General features: G+C 34.1%; 1 protein-coding gene across 1 annotated transcript; it reads left to right on the forward strand.

Annotated features, from left to right (window-relative positions):
* Positions 1 to 255: 255 nt before the first annotated feature.
* Positions 256 to 3,511, forward strand: LOC131648542 (uncharacterized). Its single transcript, XM_058918292.1, has 4 exons — positions 256 to 264; positions 2,292 to 2,546; positions 2,639 to 2,715; positions 3,161 to 3,511. The coding sequence occupies exons 1-4, from the start codon at positions 256 to 258 to the stop codon at positions 3,183 to 3,185; spliced, it is 366 nt and encodes a 121-aa protein (XP_058774275.1). The 3' UTR covers positions 3,186 to 3,511.
* The last annotated feature ends 11,344 nt before the right edge of the window (positions 3,512 to 14,855 follow it).

Here is a 14,855-nt window from a genome sequence, read left to right on the forward strand (position 1 = left end):
CGATTGAGGGTGACTGAATGAAAGAGACAGTTGGAATGAGGTATAAGGACAACATGGATGTATGCATGATGCAAATGATATGCAATGGCATGCAATATTGGATGTAAAGCGTGATAACAAAATAACCTATAGGAAGGCTCCTTGAGTTAGGATAGTTCTAAGTTCTTTACCCAAAAAATCCCCTCACAAGGTTAGCTCTAAAGTTTTTGGATATAACGGTTCCTAGAGGCACCCAAGCATGATCAGAATTTCATCATGCGACAGGTAAACCGTCTTATAACGAACTTCATGAATATGCAACCTCTAGGCGAGGTTATTGTATCAATCAGACAAGGAGTGCACCTTGGGGATCGATACATAACTTTTTAGATGGAACGGGTTCTAAAGGTCCTTGGAGTTAACGGCCAAATCAAATTTTCGCCATGCGACAGGCGAACCGTCTTATGACAAATCTCATGAATGGGCCTCCTCCAAGTGGGGTTTTCGTATTAGCCATTCAAGGTGTTCACCCTGGGGACTAGCACTACACAACCACCTCCTAACTTATGTTTTTTCTCTTGTTTTTCAAAAGCTCGGGTTGAGAGCTTCACTCAAGCATCATTCCCATTCCCACAGATGAATATATATATAGCAATATAAATACAAGTAATAAAGCAAGAGTAAAGAAACATAAATAATACAAGAGTAAACATAAATAACACATGAGCACAAGAATAAGCATAAAGAACATAATTATAAACATAAAGAACGTAAGAGTAAGCAAACAAAGGCAAACACTTAAACATAAACTAAACTAAACTAGGGTTGACTCTCTTAAGATTTCTACAAATCCCCAGCAGAGTCGCCAATTCTGTAGCGCTAAAAAATGCTCGAGGTGTTTATAAACTCGAAATAGAACAGAGTCGCCACCGATCTTTATTTGTTCCAAAAAGGAAAGGGAAAATGTCGAATAAAACCCAAGAATAAAAACAAATGGATAAGATGGTCATCGCAACCAAATTAGGGTTCGGGAGTCGGTTAAGCAAGGGGAAGGTATTAGCACCCCTCACCTCCATCGTACTCGATGGGACCCATTTAGCTAGTTTTATGAATGAGTGTTTGCGTAATGTTTGTGTTCTTTAGTTTATTAATTAAGAAAAGAAAAGGGGTTTATTATCGTGAAAGGGAAAGGAAAGATTTTTTATTATTATGCTCGCCAAGACATTTGTATCTTGTGCCTACGTATTCCCTCGTGCAATGGGAAAGTCAGAGCGACCGTAGTTCGGGCAAAAAAACTACGAGTTCGTTGGTTAATTTTATGAAGGATGCTTAGTGTTTGGTTCAAAGGATCAAAGGTATTCAAGAGGTGTGCACCCCTTGTCACTTAATCACTTCGATTTAATTAAGAAAGATTTTTTTTTTAAGTTTGATTCAAAGGATCAAAGGTATTCAAGAGGTGTGCACCCCTTGTCACTTAATCACTTCGATTTATTTAAGAAAGGATTTTTAAGTTTGATTCAAAGGATCAAAGGTATTCAAGAGGTGTGCACCCCTTGTCACTTAATCACTTTGATTTAATTAGGAAATATTTTTATTCAAAGGATCAAAGGTATTCAAGAGGTGTGCACCCCTTGTCACTTAATCACTTTGATTTAATTAAGAAAGATGTTTATTCAAAGGATCAAAGGTATTCAAGAGGTGTGCACCCCTTGTCACTTAATCACTTTGACTTAATTAATGTATTTTAATTCAAAAGATCAAGGTATTCAAGAGGTGTGCACCCCTTGTCACTTAATCTCTTGGTTTGATTAAAGTGTTTTGATTCAAAAGATCAAGGTATTCAAGAGGTGTTCACCCCTTGTCACTCGATCTTTCGGTATGGTTTAAAGAATAGAATTTTGTAAAGAAGAAAACTCGACGTTGGATCGAGAAGTTATTTGAAACGACTTGGTATTGGACCAAGATTTATTATTTGGATGAAATTTGTTTTTGATCTTTTTAATGGAGAAACTATTTTAACAAATAAAAAGTATTTGAAAAGTATTTTTGAATGTTTTATTCATTTGTTATAAAATTAACTAACAACAAAAAAATGAAATTAGAAACAAATTAAAGAAATAAAATGAAAATACCCATTGGGCCAGCGGATAGCAAAGATGGGAGGTACATAAATAACAGATCCTTTGAGCCCAACATGTTTAAGAACTGAATAATAAAATAAATAAATAAAGGTTGCTGTTTGGGCCGGACCGGGTTGACCTAAGATCCGAATCCCTTCTACCAAAATTTTGAAACGGGTTAGAAAACCCTAGGGACCAAACATCTGCCCCTTTCACGAAATCAGAAAACATCCTCTTCCTCTCATCTCTCTCGATTTGAAACAAACGCAACAACAACGAAAGAACTCTCCGCCTCTCTCATTATCGTACTCTCCGTCTCTTGCTCATCTGAAGAAAAACAGAGTAAAACTCTCTTCTCTCGATCTCGTCTCTGTCGTGATCTCTCTCGATCGCGGTGTCACTCTCAATCGCAAACGGATCAATCGAGCACACAAACCCCAATTCCCAGTAAGAACCCTAAAGCCCCATTTCACTATGATCTGAGATTTACATGGTTACAATATGTAAACAAGGAACAACAAGATAATAATTAAATGCAGAGAATTGATAAGAAGAAAAAAGCTACAACCGGGAAGGGCTTTGACGAATCCTGTGAAATGGCTCAGAGTTCCTTCAGGTACGATCCCCTTATGCTCTTTCTCAATCTTCGTCTCTTCTCTTCCACGCTGCTTCTGGATTCACAAATTTGTTCTTCTGTGTTGTTTTATGTGTGAATGGAAGAATGAAGGTTCGTTCGATTATTGTTACATTGGATTTGCGGTTTTGAATGTGAGTGAGTTTGTGTATGTTGCTACAGTCTGAGTTTGAGGCTGAGTTTGTAAGAGTTGGTTGGTTTATGGAGTGGTCGAGTATGCAATTGAAGGAAGTTGAAGCTGAAGGTTTTTTAGGAGTGTTGTTGCAGGGATTTGGCTTAGGTTCTGCAGAGGTTTAGGGAGTCTTTTTTTTTCGTCCCCCCTTCATCTGTTGTTGCCCTTCTTTTATAGAGGGATTAGAATCGGTTTTGGGGGGAAGGAGTATTTGAACACATATGGTGTACTGATCCTTTTGCTTTATGATTGCAGGTTTGTGTGGTCTATCTTGGTGTAATGTTTGGACTGTTGTGAGAAGCAGGGCACTAGCAAGGTTGGTGTTGCAGAGCAGCAGCAAGGTGCAGGTTTTGGCAGCATGGGGCAGCGATTTTGGACTGTTTCTACTGCATTTTTGGACCTTTGGGGCAGCAAACTTCTGGCCCTTAGAGCTTAGGTTTAGGGACTGAATTCATGCCATTTATTTGTAACCTTTCAATGATTATTTCAAATGATTAAGAACTTTAGCAAAAGTCTAATTCTTGTAATTTTCAAATGAATTTGGAATCTATCTCTTGTAATAAGGTAATTTGAAGTTGAATGAAAAAGTGTTATTGGCATTGTGAATGAATTCGCCCCTTTGGAATAGTTTTTGGAAGTTTTGAATTTTCTTCGTTTGCATTTCTTGATTCGGCTTCGGGTTAATTCACATGAATTTGATATTGAAAAGAACATTAGAATGATGAATAAAGTTGAACTCTTGCCATTTTTTTTTAATTGGAATTAGAAATCTCGACGAAAACCATGAGCTCCAATAACTTGTCTTCCAAGAAATTCATGTAAATGAAACTTCCCATTTGAACTTGAATCTCATCCTTTAAATCTTCGATTCAAATCCAATTCAATTTGCAAACAAACAAGTTAAATAGGCAACAAAACCTTGTCAAAAGAATCGTAACCACATCTTTTCTTGTGCAATTCATAATCAATGAATCTTAATCTTCTGACTTTAGGTGCTTAATGATGAAGAAACGACTTTGATTCCATGAGATTTCAAAACAAATTTCAACCTATTGACAAGTATCATCACAAGATGAAAACCTCGATTCAATGATCCTCAGTTGTCTTGGTGTAACCCTAAACACTCTAATTCAAAAATCTTGCACCCTGATGCTGAGAAGAAAAGAATAGCCTTGTAGCTTGATGAGGAAGAAATCTATAATAACCATAATTCAAAACCCTAATTCATGTGGACCATTGCTCAAGAGAAGAACTAGATGAATCTGTCTTATTTGGTGAGATAGTCTCAAAACCAGCGTGAAACCCTAAATTGCACAAATGTCGTTCATTTGAAATCATGCTTTGGTGAATAGATGAATGATATGCAAATGATCTAGTGGAACGAAATGTATGGGTCAAAAATTGGGGTATGACAGTGAGCTTTGATGAAGATGAAGTTTCTGAGCTTTGAATTTGATCAGCGTTTCAGCAAGTTAATTGTTAGCAAATCGTCAACCTTGCTTCTCATCAGAACTTCATACTTATAGGCGTTTGAGAAGATGACCGTTGGGAGCATTTAATGCTTTGCGTGTTCCGTACAGCATTGCATTTAATGTTTCACGCTTTTGTCAACTACCTCGAGCCTTGTTCACGCTGTGTCTACTGACGTTGCCTTTAATAGCTTCCAACGTTCCTTTTGTCAGTCAGCGTAGCCTGCCACTTGTACTTTCTTCTGATCTGATGTTTGTGAATATAATATTTGAATATCATCAGAGTCAAACAGCTTGGTGCAAAGCATCTTCTTGTCTTCTGACCTTGAAGTGCTTCTGAGCGTGATACCATGAGAACTTCAGTGCTTCTGCTTCTGATCTCAAGTTCTTCTGATGCTTCCATAGACCCATGTTCTGATTCTCCCTTAACCATCTTCTGATGTCTTGCCAGACCATGTTCTGATGTTGCATGCTGAACCTTCTGAGACAAAGCTTCTGAGCGCTGATTTGTGCATACTCTTTATATATTTCCTGAAAGGGAAATTGCAATGTATTAGAGTACCACATTATCTAGCACAAAATTCATATCCTTGTTATCATCAAAACTAAGAATATTGATCAGAACAAATCTTGTTCTAACAACTTCATGAATTAGCACACAAAAATCTTCAAAAATACCAAATTTTGCAAGTTTATCGAACTTCGTGACTTTTATGTAGCACACGAAAATCTTCAAAAACATTAAATTTTTTAAGTTAAATGAACTTCATGAATTTTATGTAGTAAAGGAAATAAAAATCTTCAAAAAGACCGAAATTTACAAGTTTGACGAGCTTTGTGACTTTTATTTAGTAGGGTTAATAGTAGTTTGCCCCCTGTCATATGAGCGTGTTTTGGTTTACCCTCCACTGTTGTCAAAGGCAGGTTTTGGCAACGGTTTTGTTGAAAAAACCGTTGCCAAAAGGTAGGGAGGGGGAAAAGCAAAATTCGCTATCATTACAGGGGGTGAATTACTATTAACCCTATTTAGTATAACACAATATAAAAGTTTGCAAATTTAACGAACTTCGTGAACTTTATGTAGTATAGCACAAAACAAATCTTCAAAAAGACCAAAATTTTTGCAAGTTTAACGAGCTTCGTGACTTTTATGTAGTATAACACACAAAAATCTTCAAAAACGACCAAAATTTGCAAGTTTGAGGTGCTTCGTGACTTTAATGTAGTATAACACACAAAAATATTTTAAAAGACCAAAATTTTCAAGTTTAACGAATTTTGTGACATTTATGTAGTATAGCACACGAAAATCTTCCAAAATATTAATGGATGCTAATTTAACAAACTTCGTGTATTTTAAGTATTATAGAACACATAAGTCTTCCAAAATACCAAAGTTTGCAAATTTAACGAAATTCGTTAATTTTATGTAGTATAGCACACAAAATTTTTCAAAAAGACCAAATTTATGCAAGTTTGACAAACTTCATGACTTTTGTGTAGTATAGCACACGAAAATTTTGCAAAATACCAAAGTTTTAAAATTTAACGAACTTCGTGTATTTTATGCGGTATAGCACCCAAAAATCTTCCAAAATATCAAAGTTTGCAAATTTAACGAACTTCGGGAATTTTTGGTAGTATTGCACACAAAAATCTTCAAAATGACCAAATTTTATAAGTTTGACGAACTACGTGACTTTTATGTAGTAAAACACACGAAAATCTTCAAAAAGACCAAAGTTTGCTAGTTTAACAAATTTTGTGATTTTTATGTCGTAATATCTATGTAAGGAAGTTTAACGAAATTCGTGTATTTTATGTAGTATAGCACTCGAACATCTTCAAAAATACCAAAGTTTGCAAATTTAACGAACTTATGTTGTATAGCACACAAAAATCTTCAAAAAGACCAAAATTTTCAATTTTAACGAGCTTTATGACTTTCATGTAGTATAACACACAAAAATCTTTGAAAAGACCAAAATCTGTAAGTTTACCAAACTTCGTGTATTTTATGTATTACAACATCCAAAAATCTTCTAAAATATAAAAGTTTGAAATTTAACAAAATTCGTGAACTTTATGTAGTATAGCTCAAAAAAATATTCAAAAAGACCAAAATTTGCAAGTTTAACAAGCTTGTCACTTTTATGTAGTATAGCACACAAAAATCTTCTAAACGACCAAAATTTGCAAGTTTAACGAACTTCGTCACTTTTATGTAGATAGCACACAAAAATCTTCAAAAAGACCAAAATCTGCAAGTTTAACAAACTTTGGGTATTTTATGTATTACAACACCCAAAAAACTACCAAAATATAAAAGTTTGCAAATTTAACGAACTTCGTGAACTTTATGTAGTATAGCACAAAAAATCTTCAAAAAGACCAAAATTTGCTAGTTTAACGAGCTTCGTTACTTTTATGCAGTATAGCACACAAAAATCTTCAAAACGACCAAAATTTGCAAGTTTGAGGAGCTTCGTGACTTTTAAACTAGGTTACAAATCTTCTATATATAGATAATTCTTTTCTGTGCCGAGCTTCAAATTGCAGTAGAGAGGCTGGTAAAAGTCTGCTACTTGTTCTCCAAGAAATTAGGACTTCAATCCAATCTTTCCTATAATGTATCAAATCAAAGACACCGTGAAAATATTCTTGATTGAATCCAACTTGGCAAAAATATCAGCAGATTGATTTCTTCGAATATTCTGAGCTGATTCAAATATTCCTATAGCAAATAATAACGCTTGATCCTCTTGCCAGATCCTCTTTCTCCAGCCAGGATGTCATGACATCTTCTTCAACATGTTTACGTCTGAATGCTAATCCATATAACATCTCTTCCAACACGATCTTCCTTAGTATGTTTTAGCAAAATGCATGCTAACAACCAGAGAGCCTTCAACGACCTTCCTGTTAACCGTTGTAATAACTTTTTTTGTGCGATTTTTTTGTATTTACTAAAATACATTTCATTACAGTCATAATTAACAACTGTAGTGAAATGTAGCTAGAGTGAAAGGGTTCAAATGGCAGTACCAATAATATTCCATTTATCATAACAAAATGGGCTTGACCTTGTATATCACCACAATTCTTATTAACAATCATGGTGTAAGGTGCAATAATTTCATCACGGTTCATATTATCAACCGTAGTGAAAGGTCTTACATATTTATATATAAGCAAAAGTATCTCGCGCTTCAGTATATAACAACCCCTCTCTCACAACAAAACCATAACATTTATCTCATTTGTGTCTCTCATATTGAAACCCCAAACTCATGCAGCAAACTCGTCTTCTTCGAAGCGACACCTTCGTTGCATCAAATCTTTGAAGAGTTACCTTCGTCTTAACAATAGTTTATGTTTCAATTTTTTTTATGTATTATTGTTTACGTTTCAATGATTGTTTCATAATGTTTGAACTTTCTGCTTGTTTTAACTTATAGATAGATGACGTGAATTGAAAAATTAAGGAGGATGAAGTTAAAGTTAGCGCAGAAAACTTGTGTGAAACACCCAAAATGACATTCATTCAAATTTAACACAAGTTTGCAACTCTCACATCAGTTTCATCATTCTTTCATCGTGGATGTCACTATGGGACATGTACGTTTTTTAAACATTTTATGTTCTTGCTATTATTCAAGGTGAGAAAAATATTCAAGAAGGGGGGTTGAATTGTGTATGGTGAATACTTTTTTCTTCTTAAAACCAACTTCATAAACTGAACAAGTTTAGAATTTGAACTTAGAGTAGTTAGCAGCGGCAAGAAATAAAGTGCAAAAGCAATAAGTAAAATCACACACAGAGTTATCCTAGTTCCTCTCACAATTTGAGAGTAGTCCAGTCCCCTTGTCCAACAAGATATTTTCACTATAATTAAAAATGATTATAACCTATTCAAGCAAACTAGCCCGGGACTTCTTTTGCTCAATCAACCTAGAAAGAGACTACTGCTCAAGCAACCTAGCAAGAGACTTCCTTTACTCAATCAAACTAGCAAGAGACTTCCTTTGCTCTGTCAACCCAGAAAGAGATTTTGTTTGCTCAAGCAACCAAGCAAGAGTCTTCCTTTGCTCAAGAAACCTAGCAAGAGACTTTCACTAAATTTCTAAACAAACATTTTAGATGATTGGACGACATGATGCACTTGATATACATTCAGAGGTGCACAAATAATACAACACAATAAAATACTTTAACACTTGAGATTTATAAGATATACAAAGATAATAAATCTTAAGACTATGTGCCTCGTAATAGAAATATAAACAAAAGCTTAGTGTTTTGTTCAGTATTTTTTCCAGTTCATGGTTGTTGGTTCTTATTCCTTCAAATCTTCTACTCCTTATATAGAGGAATCAAAAGAGTCATTGGAAGATGACTTGCACAAGTGTCTTTGCAGAGATGCAGTTCTAAGATAGAGAGACGTTGGAAGTTCGTCTGTTTTTAAGATATTCTTTGAAGGTGGAGAAAAACACAAGAAAGGGGGATTGAATTGTGTTCTTTATCAATTAAAAATTCCCTTTCTTTAATTTCTTTTCTTTCTCTTAGTATCTCATCTTCTGGATATGCTTTTATGTTGCGAAAGCATGCTTCGAATGGAGTTGCATAACGAATGAGATATTCAATTTAACTTCTTTATATCATCAAAACTTCTGACTAGTTTCAGTACAGTCCTAAGGATATTCTGCATGTCTGTTCTGAGTTAAATGAATTATGCAGAAAGTAAAAGACACGTTTATTTTTATCCTGGTTCACCTTCTGAATAAGGGTACCTCCAGTCCACCTTCCTCAGGTGATTTTCCTCTCAACAAAGGTCTTAATCCACTATAACAGAACTTGATTACACCTGCACGATCCTCCGTCGTGACTAACAACCTGCACAGCCAACTGCTGTGACTCACCCTGCACAAGCTACCCGCAAGTGACTAACCCCTAGATGACTGGACCGTTCAGTGATCCCATCTGGATATAATTTTCATCAATCTAGTAAATTACACAGCTACCTGATGTGACTAACTGCAATGGACTGTTCAGTGATCTGATCCACAGATATAACATCCATTGACTCCTGGACTTCTGACCATCACTTGGTCTCCAAGAGAATTTCCACAATGACCACCAACATAGTCTTCTTAAGCTTCTGACCTTTACTTGGTCGCTCAAGGCATCATCCCCTATTAAATTGGTTTTAGTACAGTGCTTCTTATCAAGCAAATATTCTAGTTACAAACTACATGACAAGTAATCACTTTTAAGTGAATAATCATTGAGTTCTTCTTGTATGCTTCTTCTGATGAGATCCATTGCTTGGTATGAGTAGGTAGAGTATGAAAGTTAGTTTCAGTTGTTGTGAGCTTCTTCACGTTGGTCTTCATCTTTAATTCTTCCTTAAAAGCAGATTGTGAACATAGTATCTATTCAGAGTTTCCTTTTGTTTTGATTTGCCTCTTCTCTTTAAGTAGATAAAGAACATCAGTTCTTTTTCAAGGTTGCTTCTTGTTTTGATCTTCTATTCTTCTCTTCAAGCAGATTAAGAACAACAGTTCTTATTCAAGGTTGCTTCTTGTTTTAATCTTCTATTCTTCTCTTCAAGTAGATTAAGAATAATAGTTCTTATTCAAGGTTGCTTCTTGTTTTGATCTTCTATTCTTCTCTTCAAGCAGATTAAAAATAACAGTTCTTATTCAAGGTTGCTTCTTGTTTTGATCTTCTATTCTTCTCTTCAAGCAGATTAAGAACAACAGTTCTTATTCAAGGTTGCTTCTTGTTTTGATCTTCTATTCTTCTCTTCAAGAAGATTAAGAACAACAGTTCTTATTCAAGGTTACTTCTTATTTTGATCTTCTATTCTTCTCTTTAAGTATATTAAGAACAACATTTCTTATAGTTTATGCAAAGATAGTGTTTCAGATAGTTCTGTTTAAGCTTACAATCATGCTTCAAGTGCGTAATTGGAATATTTTTATGAAGAAGTTTGCTTTGACAGCCACGTTGGATGGTTTCAAAAAGGCTTCGAGTGGGAAGAGTTTGAAATTTAAACTTGCGTCTGTTCGTCAGAAGAACACGTGGTATCATCAGAAGATCCTTTCGTTTGAAATATCGAACGTGGCACTCATCTGTGAAGAGACCGCTAGGGTCGAATCATTATAAATAGGAATCTTAGGTTGTATGATTGGGGTGTTTTTCACATTGTATACAAAAATCACTCAAATACCCGAAGTACCGGCACGAGAGAAAAGATTCTATTGATCATGTATGTATGAAAACACCATTGTTTTTGTTTACTCTAAAGTCATTTATAGTTTCATTAATTCCAGTCTTTCGCCATTTACTTTTCTTTACTTTCAATCAGACCCTTTTACATTTTGTCAAAGCCTTTACTTTCCTACACTTTACAATATTTACAACCCTTTTAGATTCAACTTTTACACATTACCCAGTACTTTACAGTCGAAGGTTTATTCCAATTCTTAGAAAATACTTAGTTTCTTTTTTAGAAGAATCTTGTTCTTATTCATCAATCAGAAACATAACCACTTATAAAATGAACTTAGAGAAAACTAAAACTTTGACACACAAGTCCTAGGATCAATCTAGTCGATCCTGTAAGTTACCAAATTACACATTTTGAAAGAATAGTGGTTGTTTGTCAGAAATTACTGGTAAACAGTTATACAACTGTTCTTCTATTTCAAACTTTTCCAATCAACACATGTATTAGAAAGTTATAGAAAGAACGTTGCAACTATAATTCAATTTTGTATCTATAATAATTTAGAATACAATTCAATCAACATAATTTTAAGAAAAGAGTGTTGTTTTTATAGTTGAAGTTGTTTTAATTCTAAATAAAAAGATAAATTTTAACAAAAAACTTGCGGGCAAAAACTGCCCATGCCCGCCTCGGCCCGCTTTTTTAAGCGGGTTAGGCGGGGCAGGCCAACTTAAGGTACCGAGTCGAAAACGTCAGCCCATCCCGCCCAAGTTGATTATCAAATTTATGATCTTACACACTTAAATAAATGTTAGTATACCCAAATATTCATTAAGTAATTTGTTATCAGCAAAACCCAAGTGATATGAACAATTTTATTCCAACATTTTTTAATAAAAGTTGTATGTTGTATGTAGTTTATGCTATGTTTTGATGATTTTGTTGTATCTTATATGTTGTTTAAGGTTTGTTATTGATGAATGTTGTTGTTAATATTTGTTTAGAAGATGAGTTTATTATATCTTATGTGGTTTAAGTGTTTTTCCAACCCCTTACCGAATATATAACTTTTTCGGATTCCTTTAGAAAATTATAATATGAAAGATAAAGTTATATTAGAAAACATTTTACACTCTTCAATGCTAGACAAGTATTCTTCAGTCCATTGTTAATGTTTGTTTAAAAAATGAGTTTATTATATCTTATGTGGTTTAAGTGTTTTTCCAACCCCTTACCGAATATATATCATTTTCGGATTCCATTAAAAAATTATAATATAAAAGATAAAGTTATATTAGAAAACTTTTTACACTCTTCAATGCTAGACAAGTATTCTTCATCCCATTGTCTGCATTTCGCTGTTTAATCATTAGAACTTGGTTTTATGCTTCTTGTTCTTCCGCCGCCCCTTTTTCCACCTCTAATTTTATGTGCAAAGTAAATAATATTTTGCAAAATGAATTATAGGTAATGGAAGGGGAGGTTAAAGAATTAGGAGAATTAAACCAAGTTCTTTATCGTTAAAGAGAAAGATATGAATAAATGCTGAAGAAATCTTGTATAGCATTGAACAATGTAACTTGTTCTTTTAATATAATTTAATTTGTTATATTATAATGTTCTAGATCAGATTGACAGGTTATATGTTCAATGAGCATTGACAAAATAAGCATTCCACATAATTTATAATAAACTCAATGTATATATCACAACAGTTGTTTAAAACAACTGTTGTTAAATGTTATGCATTAAAGAATATCACAATGGTTGTTTGAAGTAACTGTTGTGATAGGTAGCGCGTTGCCTAGTTTATAATAACGGCCGCAGTACCATGTTGGAAAGCATCATACATATAACCACCCTACCTCACAATGGTTGGTCAAACGTGGTGGTATCACTTTCCCAACCGTTGTGAAATGGCTTTTACGTAGTAGTGATTGCTCATTATGTAATAGCACATTGGTTTATGATTTTCTGTTTCTTCGGCAAAGTATTCATATTTTGTGCCAGTAACTTCTATGACACAGTCATATTCCACGAGTAAGATGGAAACAACATTACAAATAATATAAAGGCCGTCTTTAGATCTCGAACTGAAGTTCTCTATGACCATTTCGTCATCCCTTTGTAATATGGGATCTTTAAGACTGTTCTTCGACTAGTTGTAAAGCAGGAAAGAGTCTGTTTTACTGGCCTTTTGGTCGTTTTGCTGACTATTGTTATCGACGCTTTGTTGTTGGCGCTAGCCTAAAGTTGCTCATAATCCCAATTAACCATAAAAGGGATCTTCATGCTAGACTTGATTCTCGAATAAAAAACATGGCCAACAAAACTCATGTTAAAACAAGAATAAAAAAGTTTAGAAAAAATTGAGAAGAGATATGAGAAAATGGTTCTCAAGACATTTTTATTTATATAATATTTTGTCATATATGCTTCAATCCAATTGGCTTGTTCTATTAAAATATAATAAAAAATATTATATAATAATATTTTGTTATATAAATAAAAAAAAAAAATTGCAAGAAGATCATGTAACAGAAGAATTGACGTGCATTTTGGACAACAATAATATTCTTTTTTAAAACATGAAAACTTTAACATTTAAATTGAAATATTAGATATGTAAAAAATTTGAAATATTAAATTTTTTTGGTATAAATTGGATATTTAATTTTGAACTTTAAAAAAAAATTAATAAACAAAGCTTAAAAATCACTTGAAAAGCAAACACTACAACACGGAAGGGCTTTCACAGCGCTTTTTTTGGCCTTTAACAGCGCTTTAAAGCGCTGCCAAAGCCAGCGCTGGCGTAGGCTACGAAAGCGCTTTTAAAAGCGCTCTGGTAGACCCCCCCTTTAAGAGCGCTTTCCTGGAAAAAGCGCTCTGGTAGGACCCCCTATAAGAGCGCTTTCCTGGAAAAAGCGCTCTGGTAGACCCCCCTTTAAGAGCGCTTCTTAGTAAAAGCGCTGGCAAAGACCAGTAAAAAAGCAAAAAAAATTAAAAAATTACGCAGCATACAAAAGCGCTTTTGGAAAAGCGCTCTGGTAGGCCCCCCTATGAGAGCGCTTTTTCCAGACAAAGCGCTCTCATAGGGGGGCCTACCAGAGCGCTTTTCCCAAAGCGCTTTTGTATGCTGCGTAATTTTTTAGTTTTTTTTGCTTTTTTACTGGTCTTTGCCAGCGCTTTTACTAAGAAGCGCTCTAGTATGTGGACCTTTAAGAGCGCTTTCTAGAAGCGCTGTAGTTGCTAAATGAGGTATTTTTATGTGCAGCCTATAATTTAATCCTCCCAGTCGACCTGTAATGTTTTCGACCTGTAATATTTTCGACCTGTAATATATTTTCGACCTGTAATATATTTTCGACTATATTATTTCAGCCATCAGTAAGACAATATATATACTAATATATACCATTATAATATCCAAAATTATATATATACATCATTACAAAATTATATATATACATCATTACAAAATCAACAATATTATAGTTCAAATCTGCATGAAAAATTGCTTAATATAAAATTGACACAATTCCTCTTTGATTTCTTCTAACTTTAGCTTCGAGTACCCAGCAGCACGGAATTCGTCAAGGTACTATAAAACAAAAACATAATATGAATAATATATTTAGGTAAATGTAATAAATTATATGAAATTATCTTAAGTTATAACTTTATACCGTGGGAGGAATCTCTAATTGATTCGCCTGAATGATTTCTTTCATAAACCTCAATACAAAGTATCCGCAGTCTGAACTGTTACGTTGTATCGGACACTACATAGAAAAACAAATAAGATTCTATATAAGTTGTCTTGTTTTACCAAGTAGCATAAATATTATAAGCAAATTTGTGAAAAGTAATGTACCTGCACTTCGATCCAGGTGATGTTGTTTGATTTAGTCCGGGATACCTGTGCGTCCCGTTGACTACGGAATACTTGTATTGATCTAATTAACAAATATATAAAAGCATATGTTTAGATCAATCCCACAAATAAGTAAATATATAAATATACACGAATATATATTTAGAACGATCCCACTTACAAATCAACGATTTCCTTCATGGCCGGATAATTGGTCCATTCACCCTTTACCGAATTCAGATAATACACGACTTCCCTTATCGGGTTGATAGCAAGCAGCAACCAGTGTGCTCTATAAATTAAAACAATAGGTTATATGAAAATATTGCTATACACTAAAGAAACAGAGATTAGATGAATAAAGAATGAGAAACT

The sequence above is a fragment of the Vicia villosa genome, linkage group LG2 (genome assembly GCF_029867415.1).
Source record: "Vicia villosa cultivar HV-30 ecotype Madison, WI linkage group LG2, Vvil1.0, whole genome shotgun sequence".
Classification (NCBI taxonomy): Eukaryota; Viridiplantae; Streptophyta; class Magnoliopsida; order Fabales; family Fabaceae; genus Vicia; species Vicia villosa.

Bases quoted from the DNA above. Each gene is read 5' to 3' on its own strand.
- LOC131648542 (XM_058918292.1), top strand. The intron at 2,547-2,638 runs GTAAGAACCCTA...AATTAAATGCAG, and splicing joins CACACAAACCCCAATTCCCA to AGAATTGATAAGAAGAAAAA. The intron at 2,716-3,160 runs GTACGATCCCCT...TTATGATTGCAG, and splicing joins ATGGCTCAGAGTTCCTTCAG to GTTTGTGTGGTCTATCTTGG.